At 37.6% G+C, this 14,932-nt stretch overlaps 1 protein-coding gene across 3 annotated transcripts; it reads right to left on the bottom strand.

Moving 5' to 3' along the window:
* Positions 1–461: 461 nt before the first annotated feature.
* Positions 462–13,372, bottom strand: LOC139935883 (major facilitator superfamily domain-containing protein 8-like). 3 transcript variants are annotated; one of them, XM_071930497.1, is made up of 15 exons: positions 13,217–13,372; positions 12,484–12,635; positions 11,294–11,424; positions 9,927–9,947; positions 9,401–9,501; positions 9,074–9,117; positions 8,182–8,425; positions 7,688–7,801; positions 7,079–7,206; positions 6,017–6,164; positions 5,330–5,474; positions 4,158–4,289; positions 2,132–2,250; positions 1,164–1,471; positions 462–855 (listed from the first exon to the last, which is right to left on the bottom strand). In XM_071930497.1, the coding sequence occupies exons 2-15, from the start codon at positions 12,613–12,615 to the stop codon at positions 472–474; spliced, it is 2,151 nt and encodes a 716-aa protein (XP_071786598.1). In that variant the 5' UTR covers positions 12,616–12,635; positions 13,217–13,372; the 3' UTR covers positions 462–471. The 3 variants fall into 3 exon arrangements, with proteins under 3 accessions (XP_071786598.1, XP_071786599.1, XP_071786600.1); XM_071930498.1 differs by lacking the exon at positions 13,217–13,372 and adding an exon at positions 12,929–13,012; XM_071930499.1 differs by lacking the exons at positions 12,484–12,635; positions 13,217–13,372 and adding an exon at positions 11,885–12,022.
* Between the last annotated feature and the right edge of the window lie 1,560 nt (positions 13,373–14,932).

Genomic DNA, 14,932 nt, shown 5'->3' with positions numbered 1-14,932 from the left:
AAATCGTTTTAATATTTTTATAAACAATAAAAAAAAAAGTAAAATATTGATCAGAACAATTTGCAAGTTTATGAATTAACAAACCCCACTTGAACTCGACCAACAATCCGGCGTAAGTAATCAAACAAAATCACAACATAAGGTAAAACTGAAAGCTTTTCATGATTTATGAACAGTGTACGCTTTTTGGATCTTAGAGATCACAACTTCTCTCATCACCTTGTCCCAAAAAAGATCTCACTTGTGTACGAGTTTCCTCTAAAAAATACTCCTAGCTCAACTTCCTTAAAAATGTGGAATAACCCTGTTGTGAAAGGCATTGTCCATGAGCAAAACCCAACATTTTGAACGGCACCCAGTTAAAGACTAGATGGCACAGAAGTAAGCCTGCGAAGCTCCCATTAGTTACATTTTCTCTTTCCAATCTCACTGCTTATTCTTTCAGCAATTTCACAAACTAATCCCATGAATTTATAGAGCAGTTGACTCTTCGACTGTAGCAGGCTCGTTGACAGTAACGGATACCTGGATAGTAGCAGACTCATCCACAGTAGCATAGCTATTCTCAATCCCGTCACCCTGGAACGTCGGATTTACCTCACCCTTATCCGTGCTACTCTTCCTCTGTCCGTACCCCTCCATATCTGAGTAGTGAATCTTAAAAAGTTCTTTGGTTCCATACGGGACAAACTTAGAGTAGTGCCAAGCACCCAGGAACACGGAGAGTATCAGCATGGCAAGTATTATTGCTAAGGAGAGCCGTGGGCCTACTGCGCTGTACATCTGACCCATGTAGATTGGGCCGATGATACGAGCAAGGCTACCGGCTGCTGTTAGGTATCCCATCATTTTACCCTGGAGAAAAGACAAAAATCAGTGAGATCAAATAGAATCAAAATGAATCATCGGAATCAAAATCCAGCAAAATCACAATATTGACCAGGGTAAAAATGTTTAGGGTTAAATTTATTATGTTACGCTTGAAGTTATAGACTCATGAAACTGTATGGCATTACAATAAATAAACTTTGACATCACAGTTTTAAAAATGTGCATACAGTAACAAAAAATAGTAAACAAAATCAATGCACACTATTTAAATATCAAATCTTTTAACCGTTTAACGTTTAACCCCAAACATAGTTTCCAAATATCTGACTCACCTGATTACTTGTTCCGAGTACTTTGGAGTAGATCGTAGACGCCATGATGAAACAGAACCCGTAAGACACCCCCATAGCCAGCAAGAACCCTATCAAGTACTGTGAGATGTAGATACGTGGAACGTAACAACACCATTCATACAGCTCCCAGCATACCCCATAGGTTAGATTACCACCGCCTACCCCTGTGGGTCCGCTGAAGATACCCACGGCATGGTTGGCCGGGTTGGTCAAGGCGCTGACAGGGTCGGAGTCCCCGCAGACCTCGGGCCAAGGGCTTACCCCACCAAGGAACTCATCAAATAGATCTAATGAAGAGAAAAGTGTTTGGTTGTTGTTTATTATTTGAAGTTTTATCCAAACCTGGACCACTTTCAAAAAATAATAGTATTTAGAGTAACCAATTAAAGACATATTTTATGGGGCCATTTAATTTATAATCATTAACAATAATAATGATAAACCATTCTTATAAAGCGCATACCACCGTGAAGTCCTTATGCCCTGTAAGTATTTTTCCTACAAGGTGTGGAGCTACATGTACGAGTTGAAGTATGAGACCTATTCCTTCGCAAACCCGTTCTCTTAATGATAGGAGTGCACTGGTATCTTTAAAGTGCATTACACATCACACAGGACCTACGTCCCATCCCTAGGACGCAGAAACAATTTTAAGTGTCCTGCTTAAGGACACGTGGCATGACTGGGACTCGAACCTACACTCTGCTGATCAGAAACACCACTCTTATCCGTTCAAACACAACATGCCATTCCCCTTTTTATTTTTATTTTTATTTTTATTTTATTTTTTTTTTTTTTTGAGGGGGGGGCATTCTCACTTGGAAGGAAAGAGGTGGGGGCAAAGGTTCTGAGTGGGGGCCCCCAACTCCCCCTACCCCTCTGGTTACACCAACCGTTGGGGGGTAGGAGGCCCAAGATGGCTTCACCATGGTGTCTTTCTTTTATACCTTGATCTTGTCCTTCTGAAATGTCCTGCAGTGGTATATCTCCCCATGGTATCATGACAAATATTCCAATAGTAGCAATCACATATCCCAACATGAAGATTGCTCTCTCACTCATTAACCTGGAGAAAAAAAAAGTTTAAGGTATATCAGTTTTGATTGGTGTTTGTCATTGTAATGCTACTTTGAGCATATACAATTTTGAAAGAAACATATTGAATAAGATAGGCCTACTATTTTAAAAGAATACATATAGTTGTATTCCATTGGCAACTGAAACATTAAAATCACAAAACAACTCATTTAAGAACATACACAGTGGCCTATAAAAGTTAACCACCTAATTTGCCATCATGAAGATGGCTCGCTTGCTCATTAACTTAGAAAATATTAAGTTCTAGGTTATCAGTCATTGATTGGGTTTTTATGTTCTTATGTTTATGAACCTAGAAAATATTAAGTTAAAGTTATAGTCATTTATTGTTTTGTTGTTTCCAATGTAATCCAAACTGAAAGTAAATATAATTAAGATACTGAATTCATGTGCATCAATTTTAAAAGAAACATATTGAATAAGATACAAGTTGTAGGCCTTCATTTTGTGGGAGATGGGGGCAAGTGTCATGACTGGGATTCGAACCCATACCCTGATGACTAAATCACCAGAGCTTGAGTCCAGTGCACTTAAACGCTAGGCACTGAATTAGATTATATTAATTTTATTATTGTTAGATTATAATAAAAGTTAAACTACTAAATATACACAAAATACAGTAAATCGTACAATTACACAGTTACATACAATTGTGAACTTAAAAAGTTATCACATTTCAAAAGTTTTAAAACTACAAACTATGTCCCTTTCCAGTGGGGAGAAAATTGTTAACTACCGACTGATTACAGAATTAAGCAGATAGATTGAGTTAGGAACAAATGATGTTAACAAAGAAGTCAGTTTGTTTAATAATAATAACAAGTTCTTATATAGCGCATTTCACAATAAACCGTATCAATGCGCTTTACATTAGTCCCCTGGTCATTGGGCCAATAAACATCCCTTTAATCTTTCTCAGCTCCCATTTAGGGAGTATACAGCCCCGAGCTGCCGTGGCGCTCCGAAAGCTTTTCATTCACAATATCAACCTCTACCCTCGCAGGTACCCATTTATACCCCTGGGTGAAGAGAAGCAATTATAGTAAAGTATCTTGCTCAAGGACACAAGTGTCACGATCGGGATTCGAACCCACACTCCGGTGAATTAGCACCAGAACTTGAATTCGATGCTCTTAACCACTCGGCCGCGACACTCTACGAGTTTGTGGTTGGCAGGGTCTCATACCAGAGCGTTTAAAAACAAGTAATTAAAGAATGTGTTGGTCAGGTCCTTTATTATAGAATTTAACCTGGCATAATGGAATTTAATAAAGCAATATTAAGCAACAGAGTCCAGCATTCTCCTGAAGAGGATCAGAGCAAGAGACTTTCACATGGTGTTATCGCAAACCTGTCTTAGTAATACTTCCACCATGCAAAGTTTCAAACCCTACTAAGAAAGCATTTGTCTATTATTCATTTATTCATTCATACAAGATTTACTTCCATAGCACAGAAAGACAAAAGTACTGAAGTGCATGCATGAAATACACAATTATATGAACTAACAAAAGAGGCATACAAAAATGGCCATATAACATAATAATAATAATAATAATAATAATGAAAGCATTTATATAACAAACAAGAACTTGCAGAAGAAAATGATGTGTGGGAAAATCCCCCCAAAAAGGAGCATGAGGAGGGATGCCTTAGCCTACCGGACAGAAAGAAAGACAAACAAGCAGACAAGAAAACATACAAAAATGAGCAAACAAATAAATAAGCGATTGTGTAGAGCAGGGGTTGGTAAAAAGAGAAAGAAAGAAAAACAAGGAGGAAAATATTTTAGCGAGAATAAATGAAATAATGTACTTTATTCGAACCCTATAACCAAGGACGTCAAGTTTTAAACCTATGATAGGAATGACTTACTTTTTCAATGGTTTAAGAAGGAGGACGACGACGATGAACTGACATGCGACTGAGGCGAGTAAGATGCCTTGATATAAGATGGCGTCTTCTTGGTTCAGACCGTACATGTCCATTACCAGAGCAGTTCCAACACTAAAGAAAACAATTTAAAATGAAAATAACAAAAACAAGATGAGTGGTCATTAAAATAGGTACTCCAAAAATAAATCCTCATAAGGAGAACAGACTTAATAAACAAGCTTTTAAGAACTGAGTAGGTTTACATACACATACATAATTTTATAATATATCGCTTGTTCACAGATGTAAACAATGTACAAAACAGTTACATGTACAAATACAAAGGCAATGGAACAGAATATAACAAAACATTTGATTATGCAAAAAGATGAGATTTTAACAATTTCATGAAGATGATGAGAGATGGTGCCTCCCTAATGGTGGTAAGGAAGAGGGAAAATCATTCCACAATCATGGCCCTGCAACAGAGAAGGAATTGTCAACAAAAGTGGTGTGATCCGTATGGGATCTGCAGGCACAATCATGAATATTTCAATGCAATCAGACAGATTTTTAGAAGCCACATAAGATAGATAATACATTTTTTTTCAATGTTGCAATGATTAAATACATGAAAATAAAGGTACATGAAAACAAATATAAATTATAAGGTGTACGAGGAAAGTAGTAATAACACCAACAAATTTACACAGGGGCCTGATAAATAATCACAAAACAGGACAACATTTAGGCCTGGGTTGGAGGAAAGAGCTTTTGTAGATCATGCACTGGTCAACCTGTAACCAATGTTCATTTGTTCATTCATTCATTCATTCATTCATTAATGGTTTATTCATTAAAAACAAATATTCACATGGCGACCAGAGGTCCAATTACAGGAAAATATACAGAGATTAAAAATTAGAAAAAGTTACACTATGTAGCCGGTTTGGGAAAGCCCAAATACGTTTTTCATTACACATTTAGTGCCAATATCATTACAGGCCCAATCACCGTCACCACCCTCCAAATACTAATGATTATGCAACCTGATTAATCAGTGTATACAAAAATGAATGAGTGTCTTCGTCAGTTTATTCCAATGAAAGCATGAAATCATTTCAAGAAATAATAATAATACATATTTTTTAGAGGATTGACTTTGTACTTACGTATCCAGTGCACTGAAGATGAATGATGTGACACAGAATAGGATATTAATGACAATGACAGCAACAATGTCAAGTTTGGCGCCACTGTCATCCTCGAAATATGAAGAGCCACTGGAATCACTGGATGTGCTGCCTCGTTTCTCACCTGCAATGACATAATCATGAGATTGGGTCAAATTAACACTAGCTAAGGGGCTTCCCAAAAGTTGAAATGGTACATGTACATGTAGAAACATTGTAATTGGATCGGATATGTATTCCAGCTCGTGCTCAAAGACAGTTTTTATTTGACTGACGGAAAATTTCATTACAATGTTCAACTTACTCATGCGCATATTATTCACTTGTGTTAGGATTGCTGTTGTACTGTGTACATTACGGGTGTGTGCTTATGGGAAAGTTGTTGTGCGCCTTGAAGAAAAGCAACTTTTATAGCACTTGTTTTAGACAGCCAGCCACATCACAACTCATAATAAAATAGATCGAAAGTACTTGGTACTTCCAGAAGGAGGAAAACCGAAGGGCCCCCGAGTAAAACTCTGGTGGCATAGGAGAGAACCAATGAACAACTCTACTCACATATGGCCCTCTGGGTTTGAACCTGGGCCACATTGGTGTGAGGCGAGCCCTTTATTCACAACTGGCTCAACTCAAGACAGGGACTGAAAATTAGTGAAAGTAACTTACCATCAATATTTTGGTTATCATCTTTCAGTCCATCTACACCCTTCTCAATCTTAGCCCCATCCTTTCCATTCTCCAAGACGTCGGCTGCTACACTGCCTTTCCTTAACTTCTCTTGTTCCTTGAGCATCCTATCAGCTACAGGTGCATCCTTAATAAAAAATAATAATAATAATAATAATAATAATAATAATAATAATAATAATAATAATAATAATAATAATAATAATAATAATAATAATAATAATAATAATAATAATAAACGAAAAGATATTTATATTGCGTGTTTTTCCAAATTACATAGTACTAAAAAAACTACAGATGTAATAATAATAATAAATAGACAAAACTCAAGCACCCAGTTTGAGTGTTTTTGACATCACTCTAACTAGGTACTTGGGTTTTGTGAATATACTAGCAGGTAATATTACAAGTTAAGTAAAATAAAATATACAGGAGTGTCACTGAGTGAAAAAACGAAGCAGAGGGAGAAGGAGATAAAGAAGATGGGGAAAAAAATATTGTATGTTTTTTTTGTATAGTAAAAAACTTTGTTAAATATTGAAATGCTTTCAGAATTTTTCGTTTTTAATAGTTATGTGACACACTGGTTTTGCTGTATGAAATACACATCACAGTGCAAGGGTAATAATCAAACAAAATTTATGTTGTGAATTTTTTATATTTTTTTTTCACAATGATAAGGTCAACCAGGATTAGATCCCATATTTTGCAACGACAGAACATGAATACCATGTCTAAGAGTGCCCAGCATCAATTCTTTATATTATATTTCTCGAAGCCTTTGAAAAAGACTCTGCTAGGGTCGAAACGTCAGACCATTAACTATTTTTTGCATTTATACCATCGGTCCATTTGGTAAGTTGTTTGCAACAGCTAATTCAATTTTCTTATTTATTATTTTCATCACATTAAATTAAAAGCAGATGGCTCAAAGGCCAACATCCCCTTCAATGTACAAAGTATACTGAACAAAAATTGCATTAAAAGGGAACTATTGCACTGTTCATTTAAAATGAACACAGACAGAGGAGACTGACTCACGTAGAATTTGATGGCAATCAGAGCAATGTTGACAATTCCAATAACTGCACTGAATAGGACCGGCACGGAGTACATATTAAGAAAGGACCAGCCAGGATAACCAATGGTGGCAAACGCTGTCTGCAACACTGAGAAAAGAATTTATAATAATTTAATTTATTTATTTCGTATTTACCCTGGGGAGACCTCTGAGCAAAACACCTTTTTTTTTCAGAGGTGCCCAGCAGCTACAAACAAATTAGAATTTAAAAGGTGACTAGGAACATTAAAAAGAATAATGTAAACAGATAATGACAGTCAAATTTAAGGTAAAAGCCAAATAAATAGAGGGAAAAGAACAAACAACACAAACTAAATTTCACAAGTATGTACAACCCAGTGACCAACATTTATTCCTCAAATTTATATTATGCCCTTGATAATGGGCGTATGGGGACGCCCTGGTTAAGGGGGTCAGAGGGGTTACCCGGAGGTAGGCCTACTGATTCTCAAAAATAGTCAACTGCAATTTTAAGCGTAGCCAACCGAAAATTAAACACATTTTGGGGGGGGGGCTCATTACAATTTATTACCCTCTTCATAAAGTTTGGAAACATTATCTTAACTTACATGGTCCAGCAATATATCCAATGGAGATACATGCACTCATAAGAGCTACAGCGTCTGTGCGTTCACGGACTGTAGTTGCTGAAGCTACATAGGTACGACCGAGAGCAACATCCCCTGTAGAAAAAGAAGAAAGTTGCAATATTTACACTGGGATACAACTACTTCTTAATTTAAAATTAAATATTCATTAATTTTGTCTGGCCACCGATATTTAATTCTACAAGAGCCAATGCATTGAGTACAGTGTAATTTTCCTTAACAAAGTTCACATTTTATGTAGACAAGCCCCAAAACCACAAGGAGAGCTGACTGAGCAATCTAGCTCTAATGTTGGCAGTCTAGGGCTAAAGATAGCACAATAGCTCAGTAATTCTGACGGATGCAGGTTCAAGTCCCTCTGTAGTACAACAAAAAATTAAACGCAAAACCAAGTTGATACACCACGATATAAGTTGCTTTCAATATTCTATCGATATGGTAAACCTAACACTCACCAGCTCCAAGACCGATAAAGAAACGTCCAGCCAACACGACCCAACGGCCGTTAGTCGGGACAAAGTCTGCCAGAAAGTAGACCATGTTACCGATGAAAGTCAGCCCTGCGGAGTAGATCAGCGCCATCTTGACTGACTTGAAGTAGTCAGCCCACCAGCCGAAGACCAGTGAGCCGATGCACTGGGCCAAGCCGAATGAAGCCACTGTGAATCCCAGGAAGTTAGTCGTACTTGTGGAGTCTACCTTGAATAGGGAAAGGGCAAGACAGGTTGATTAGGTACACAATCAATCAATCAAGAAATCATCAGGGAAAAAATATTATTTCAATCTGAAAACATTAACCACACTGAAAAGCAAGTGACTAAAATTGTTGCTGTTAATTTTGAGAATAATGTTCTCAAAGTTATAGCACTTAAAAATGGCATACCGGTATCACAAAAATAGAAGTCGCATCCCCTGAATGTGATTCCTCTACTAACAATTCCCAGGGTGTATCGTAAACTTGGGCGTGATCCCTGACAATACAGCAGTATTGCCTCTGACTGGGGCACCCCGCACAAAGATATTGCCAAAATAAGTAGAATGCTAACACTAGGGCTAAATAGCTTTGGTTAATCCAGAGGTCACAGGTTCAGTTCCCTCCCCAGTAAATATTTTCGGGTTCAATTAAAATGCATTTATAAACAAATTTAAGCCTGAAAGATATCTTGTTTCTTTTTAAATTAAACAATTCCTCAATAGGCTGAAAGTTATCAAACAAAATATATATATATTTTTTTTTAGTAAAGGCATTTTAAATGGGGAAGATTTGAAATGATAAGATACATGTATCAGACTAAAAATAAATTAATTTCTGAGCTCTTCTGTGTTGAAGAATTAAACATTACTTACTTCTTGTAAATATGGCCAGACAGAGGGCAGGATCAGCGAAAAGCCTGTTGGTTTAAGCAAAATACAACTGTAATTAATTCCCTGTAGAGGGAACATGAATAAAAACAGGAAACAAGTTTTTCTAAAAGAAATAAAATTTAAAAAATTCATGGTTTTCATGGGAGTAAGACTAAGACAAGTCATGGATTGCAATTTAATTCAATCCAATTTTATCATTTATTTCCATACTCAACATTACATAACATAAATGCAAAAAGCCAAATTGTGCAGGCACGATCCTATAAAACCAAGGCTTGTGGATCAAATAATTGAAATTTAAAAACTCACCAGTTCCTGAGAGGAAGACGCAAAGATACACAATGTAAATGGAGACCCATCTTGAGTCATACTCATCAGAAGTCTCACCGGTTTCCTTCAATGTAACTTCTCTGAAAAAGTCAAGATGTTATAGTTTTATGAATATGTAATAGATGTGTGTTTACATACAAAGACGAATATTGGGCAATAACAAAGTTGCGGTACCCGCTGCCAAAACATAGGATTCAAACTGCCTCTAGCTCATGGGCAACCTCGGTAGTCTAGTTGGTCGAGTTGCAAGGGTCGTAAGGGTCGCAAGGGTCATAAGTTCGAATCCCACCCGAGTAACATGCAAGTTCAATATTTTGATTCTGGCATTTCCATACTATTTCTCTTTCTGAATCTTTTCTTGTGAACAAAAGTCTGGCCCAATGAAAGTTATGAGCAACAAGCACTTGTAGTCTTGTCAGCTTTCCTAACAAATTTGAGCCCTGGCATTACAGTCTTCAGTATTAAATGAATAACTCTGCTGTATTGATGAGAACAAAAAACTTACTTGTTCAACTTTCGTCTTTGCCTGAAAAATAAAAAAGATTACAGATGTTAATGGCTTAAAAGTGATGAAGGTTTCTCTGCTGACTTTTCAAAAATGAAAAAGGAAACAGCTATATTTAAAACTTCTATCATTTACCCAAACTAAGATTAGTTGACAAAGTTGTTAATTGACTCTGCTAGGGTTGAATTGTGAGGCTGTTAATGCTTTCTGCATTTTTTTTTCCAAATGTGACAAGTCAATTGATCAATTTGAGTAATTTAAGGAGGGGTAGTGGATGGGGTCTGGGCCCAATTTCATTAAGCCTGAGAAACTTGCTAAGCACATAAAAGTATTGCTTAACAGAAACAGTTTCCCAGCCAAAATTACATAAAGTTTACATTGTTGTGACTGGTGCTCCACTCAACTCTTAGTAAAGAAATTTGTCTAGCAGTATTTTCTGCTTAACAGCTTTATGAAATTGGGCCCTGGGTGTTGGGTTGGGGGTTATACCATGCCTGAGATGTGGCAGAGGGTGTCCCCCAAGTGTTCCCATACTTTCACATACTCCTTTCCTCTCATACAAAAGTCCCCCCCCCCCCCCGCCCACTCCTCTAAGATCATCTTCAAAATTCCCAAGATGCCCAGGACACAAGGAGGTGGGGTACACCATGCCAACATATCGAGCACCAAATGGATGGGGCAGACCAGGAGGGGAAAAGTGGATGTGTGTGTTCAGGTGGGTTGTTTTTGTTTGTTAGGGGCCCATTTTTTTAGGGGCTGAATTAGAATAGTGTGTGGATCAGGGATTGATTGGGATTTGTGTCTGGGGATGGGGTTTGGAGTACAGTGTGTAAGGGTTCAGGATCAATCAATCAATCAATCAATCAATCAATCAATCAATCAGAAAACATTTATAAAGCTTCAAAATCCAAGGCCAGCCAAAGACAGTTACATAAAATTAGTTACAATATACTTGTTACAAATAAGTTACATTTGAGGAGTTTCTTCAACAAATAAGTCTTGATAAGTTCTTCAACAAATAAGTCTTGATAAGTTCTTCAACAAATAAGTCTTGCCTCTAGCTACCGGGTAATCTCTGTAGTTTAGTTGGTAAGACACTGCTCTAGAATTGCAAGGGTCGTGGGTTCGAATCCCACCCGAGTAATATGCCTGTGATATTTTTTCACAGGACTCGGAAATGTACTCAGTATACAACGCTTACACACATCGGTGTACAATGTGTGATTGGGTAAAAACCAAAAGTTAATAAGTCTTGAGTTGTCTGAGCATCCTTGATGTGACTTGGAAAAGTGTTCTACTCTTTTGGACCATAGCAGGAGAGTGTGCGTTCTGCAAATGACAAGGCGATATGGGTTAAGGATACTCACTTTCTGGTGAGTTTCTTGCCTGATTCTGCATCAATGTCCGCAATTGGTTCTATGTCAGCTGGGGGTGAAGTGTACCCAGGACCTGTATGTGGATCATAATACTCTGCTGCTAAGGTCATATCAGCACCAATCTGCAAGAATATCATTAATATCAAGTAAGAAAACTGCTATAATACAACATACGTGTTGTTATAATCCCTATGGAGGAGTGTGGGGCTATAAAGGCACCATATAGAAGATCAACAAATAAGACTTGTGAGTAGGGATAAATAATTATAAAAATAGGAATATAGGTCGGTAGGGAGAGGGGGAGTTAAGATAGGTGGGGCTTGTAAATTGTAAGTTGTAGCTCAACACTATTAATTTTTACAAAACCAGAACAAACAAAATTGAGAAAAAGACCACACTGTACCTCCATGGTACAAGGTAGTTAAACTGTTTTGGTTTGAACATGGCAGTAAGTCACTAAGTGTTGTCTACGTATAATTCCAATACCCAACAGGCTAGTACTAGACGAATTAGCAGTACAGCACACACACAGGCCCATCTCCATACTTCATCTCCCTTATTTAGGTCAAATTATATCCTTACCTGTCCAGAAAGGTCGACCGATTATATACTGCGAGAAACATGCATTTTGAACTATTACAAAGTGTCCCCATCTTGTAAAAATGAGTCGTTTTTTGAACGGAGGTCTTATTTAGCAATGCTACGGGTAGTCGGGTTGGCTCGTGGTTTCTGTCCCTGCCTTTCACTCTGTGAGACCCCGGTTCGATACCCAGACCATAAGCCTTGCATTGCATTCGGGTTGGGCGTTTCTAAAACTGGAATTTCTTCATTGTCTTCTTTACAAATAGGTGGTTTGATGTTTCCCTTGGGATGCTTTTCTGACTATATTCAGCTTCAGATACTTGCTGAACGCCATTTAAGTTCTTTTGGGAATGAGAGCGCGAGGGTTCTTGAAATTTAGTTTTTAAAAATCCCCTGGGAGTGGCATCTTCAAAACCTGGTCAAGTATGCCTTTACTGTCAGGACGTTTCATGCAAGGACCAGTCTTGACTAGTTCCCGAAATCATCTATTCCTATTTTCCTCACCTCTTTTGCATTCAATCCATTTACATATAACAGGTTGGTATTTGGTAGTGAAAACAGGTAAATTTCCACACAACAAACATAATTAATTGACTTACTTTCTCTGCCATGCGATCCAGCACGCTAGGTGCACGCGACCGTCTACTGTCAGAGCGTAGCCTGTTGACTGCCAAGTGGGACTCAGTCCTCGGCCGGGCCGGGGAGTCTGTGGACGGCGTGTTGGCACTCATCTTGAAACCCTATAAATTAACTGTTAAAACAAGCAATTGAAATCATAAAATTATGCACTAGTGGTGCATGGGTCGTGGTTTCGAATCCCACCTGAGTTATTTCCCTTTGTGTTTTTCGAGTAAAGTGCCTCATCGGTGTAAGGGTACGACAAAGTTATAAAATGAAATCAGTAATCAGTAGGGGCCTAGCCTACATTAAAAGGGTAGTTTGTTTAATATTATTAATGCTAATTAAATTGTTGGTTTGTTCGTTCGTTCTTTCTTTCTGTATTTGTCCAAAACAAAGCAAACAAGTTGTACTTGTATATTTTACACGAAATCTTGCCCTGTTTTTGTATCTTATTTTGGATACGCATCATTTTTCGTGACTTTATTTAGGCAAATGCTGTTCTTGTTTAGTAGGCCTATCTCTTATAGTTAAGACGATGGATTGATGTTTCCCACTTTTATTTTTCTTTTTTTTTTATTATTATTTTTTTTTATAGTAGAGTGACTTCCTGGTAAAGTTGAAGCCGTGTCACCTTAACACATGGTTAATGGCAGATCAATCTGATTAAATTATTACCATTCATTATCCAGCATCTGAAACTAATTAGCTTACCTTTATTAAAATACTGCAACTATCCTTATCACTTTACTGTCAGAAAGTTTTCTTTACAATCAAATCCACGACACCATAAATCCAACCGTGTCCAAACTTCTGAAGAGGTGTTATTGTTCTCATCAACTAGCTACCGGCAATTCTGGTTCGATTATGACGTTGATGTACTTGTAGTTATGAGTAGATGTTTTAAAAGGCGGTTCTTTTATGATCCTGTTCCTAAGATAAGGAATTGGACTTTGATATTTCTGCCGAGATTAGAGAAAGACGGATCGTGTCGGAGCATGAACTCAGTCAGTAGAAGCACGGGCAAAATATGAACAGATCCCCCTCAAAGGTTTGGACTGATCCCGCACCCCAAATTTTAATTTTTCTGGGATTAATTTATACACGAATTTTAAACAAAGCTATCAAATAATACAGAAGAATAAGAAATACAGGTGTGGGATGCCTGGTTGTTTTGCAGCCTTCATTCTGTATTTTTGTCTTCTAATTTTGCTTCTTTTGTATATACTGTTTTCTTTGTCTTTTCTGATCGTTGAACTTTGCTCATACTTGGCGATACATTTTTAAAGCGATCGGCTACCTGTTTTTAGGAGTGATGCACCTTCATTTGTTAACGGGGGGGGACACCAACAATAATTTGTTAATTAAATACAATTAATTTAAAGTGCCTGAAAAAGGTTGTTAAACAGTTTTTTTTTTTTAAGTTTTCCAGAATACATCACAAAACAGTTGTTTTGTATGTTTCTCATATTGAATAGGTCGTCTACAGAGCCCAGTTCGTTGAAACGCATTTAATTATTTCACGAGAGCCTTGGCATCATTTCAGACGAAATTAATTGATAATTTTGTCATAATTAAATTGTTGTATACCAATAATTATTAACCCCAGACAGTCCCTTTAAAGAAAGGCGCACCATATATCAGCAAGCCTTCACCATGGCCACACATAATGTGGAACCCTCAAAATCTTGATCCAACTTCAAACATTTGGCAATTTTAGTCAGAAATTTATCAATTAATTACGTAATTCGCGTTTGTTTTTAGAGAGGATTAATTCTAAAGATAGCACAGTGTTTCGCTGACACAGTCAACTCTATGGCTGGGTCGTGAAGGGGTTATGGGGGCACTGGCCGATGGTCAACATTGTCAAACCGCTTATACCTTGGCACACTCGTCCTGTCAGTCTTGTTTAATAATGTACCAAGTGAAATAATTTGTAAGAGAAAAACGGGTTGTTGTTTTGGGTTTTTTTTTTAGTCGAGTCATTCATAATGACTGCCCTGACTTTAAACCACCAAAGGGCGAGCAGGGACTCATTGACCCTTGAAGTTGATGAGGATACCATCAAGTGGCTTGAAGCCACTTTATTTTAATGTTTACCTTGGTCCAGATGTCTAACGAAAGAAGGGTCGAGGTTTGCGGTAGCACCACCAGTAAAAGTATATTTTGGGTAGTGTTGGTTTTGAAAGTTCGGTGGTTGTCAACTCAACAGTGTGCTCTGATCGTCTTCCTGGAGGCCAGGGAAACCAGGGAAACGGACTTTTTTTTGGTAACTTTAAAATAATTGTGGGTGGAACAAACAAAGAGAGGGACTTGAACCTGGTGGTTCAAATTAACATGCTGACGCTCTACCAATTGAGATACAGCCTTTTTTTCTGTCTATAGCGGTAGGGTGAACGCAAGGGCTATATCACACGAGGCAATTTACGG

This window comes from Asterias amurensis, chromosome 4, assembly GCF_032118995.1.
Source record: "Asterias amurensis chromosome 4, ASM3211899v1".
Lineage (NCBI taxonomy): Eukaryota > Metazoa > Echinodermata > Asteroidea > Forcipulatida > Asteriidae > Asterias > Asterias amurensis.
This window is presented reverse-complemented; position numbering and strand designations above follow the sequence as displayed.

Excerpts from the sequence above, each read along its gene's own strand:
- LOC139935883 (XM_071930497.1), bottom strand. The coding sequence starts at position 12,615 with ATGAGTGCCAACACGCCGTCCACAGACTCCCCGGCCCGGCCGAGGACT. Across the intron at positions 7,207-7,687 it reads TGGATATATTGCTGGACCAT|TGTTGCAGACAGCGTTTGCC; the intron begins GTAAGTTAAGAT and ends TTCTTTTCTCAG. Across the intron at positions 856-1,163 it reads TACTCGGAACAAGTAATCAG|GGTAAAATGATGGGATACCT; the intron begins GTGAGTCAGATA and ends TCTTTTCTCCAG.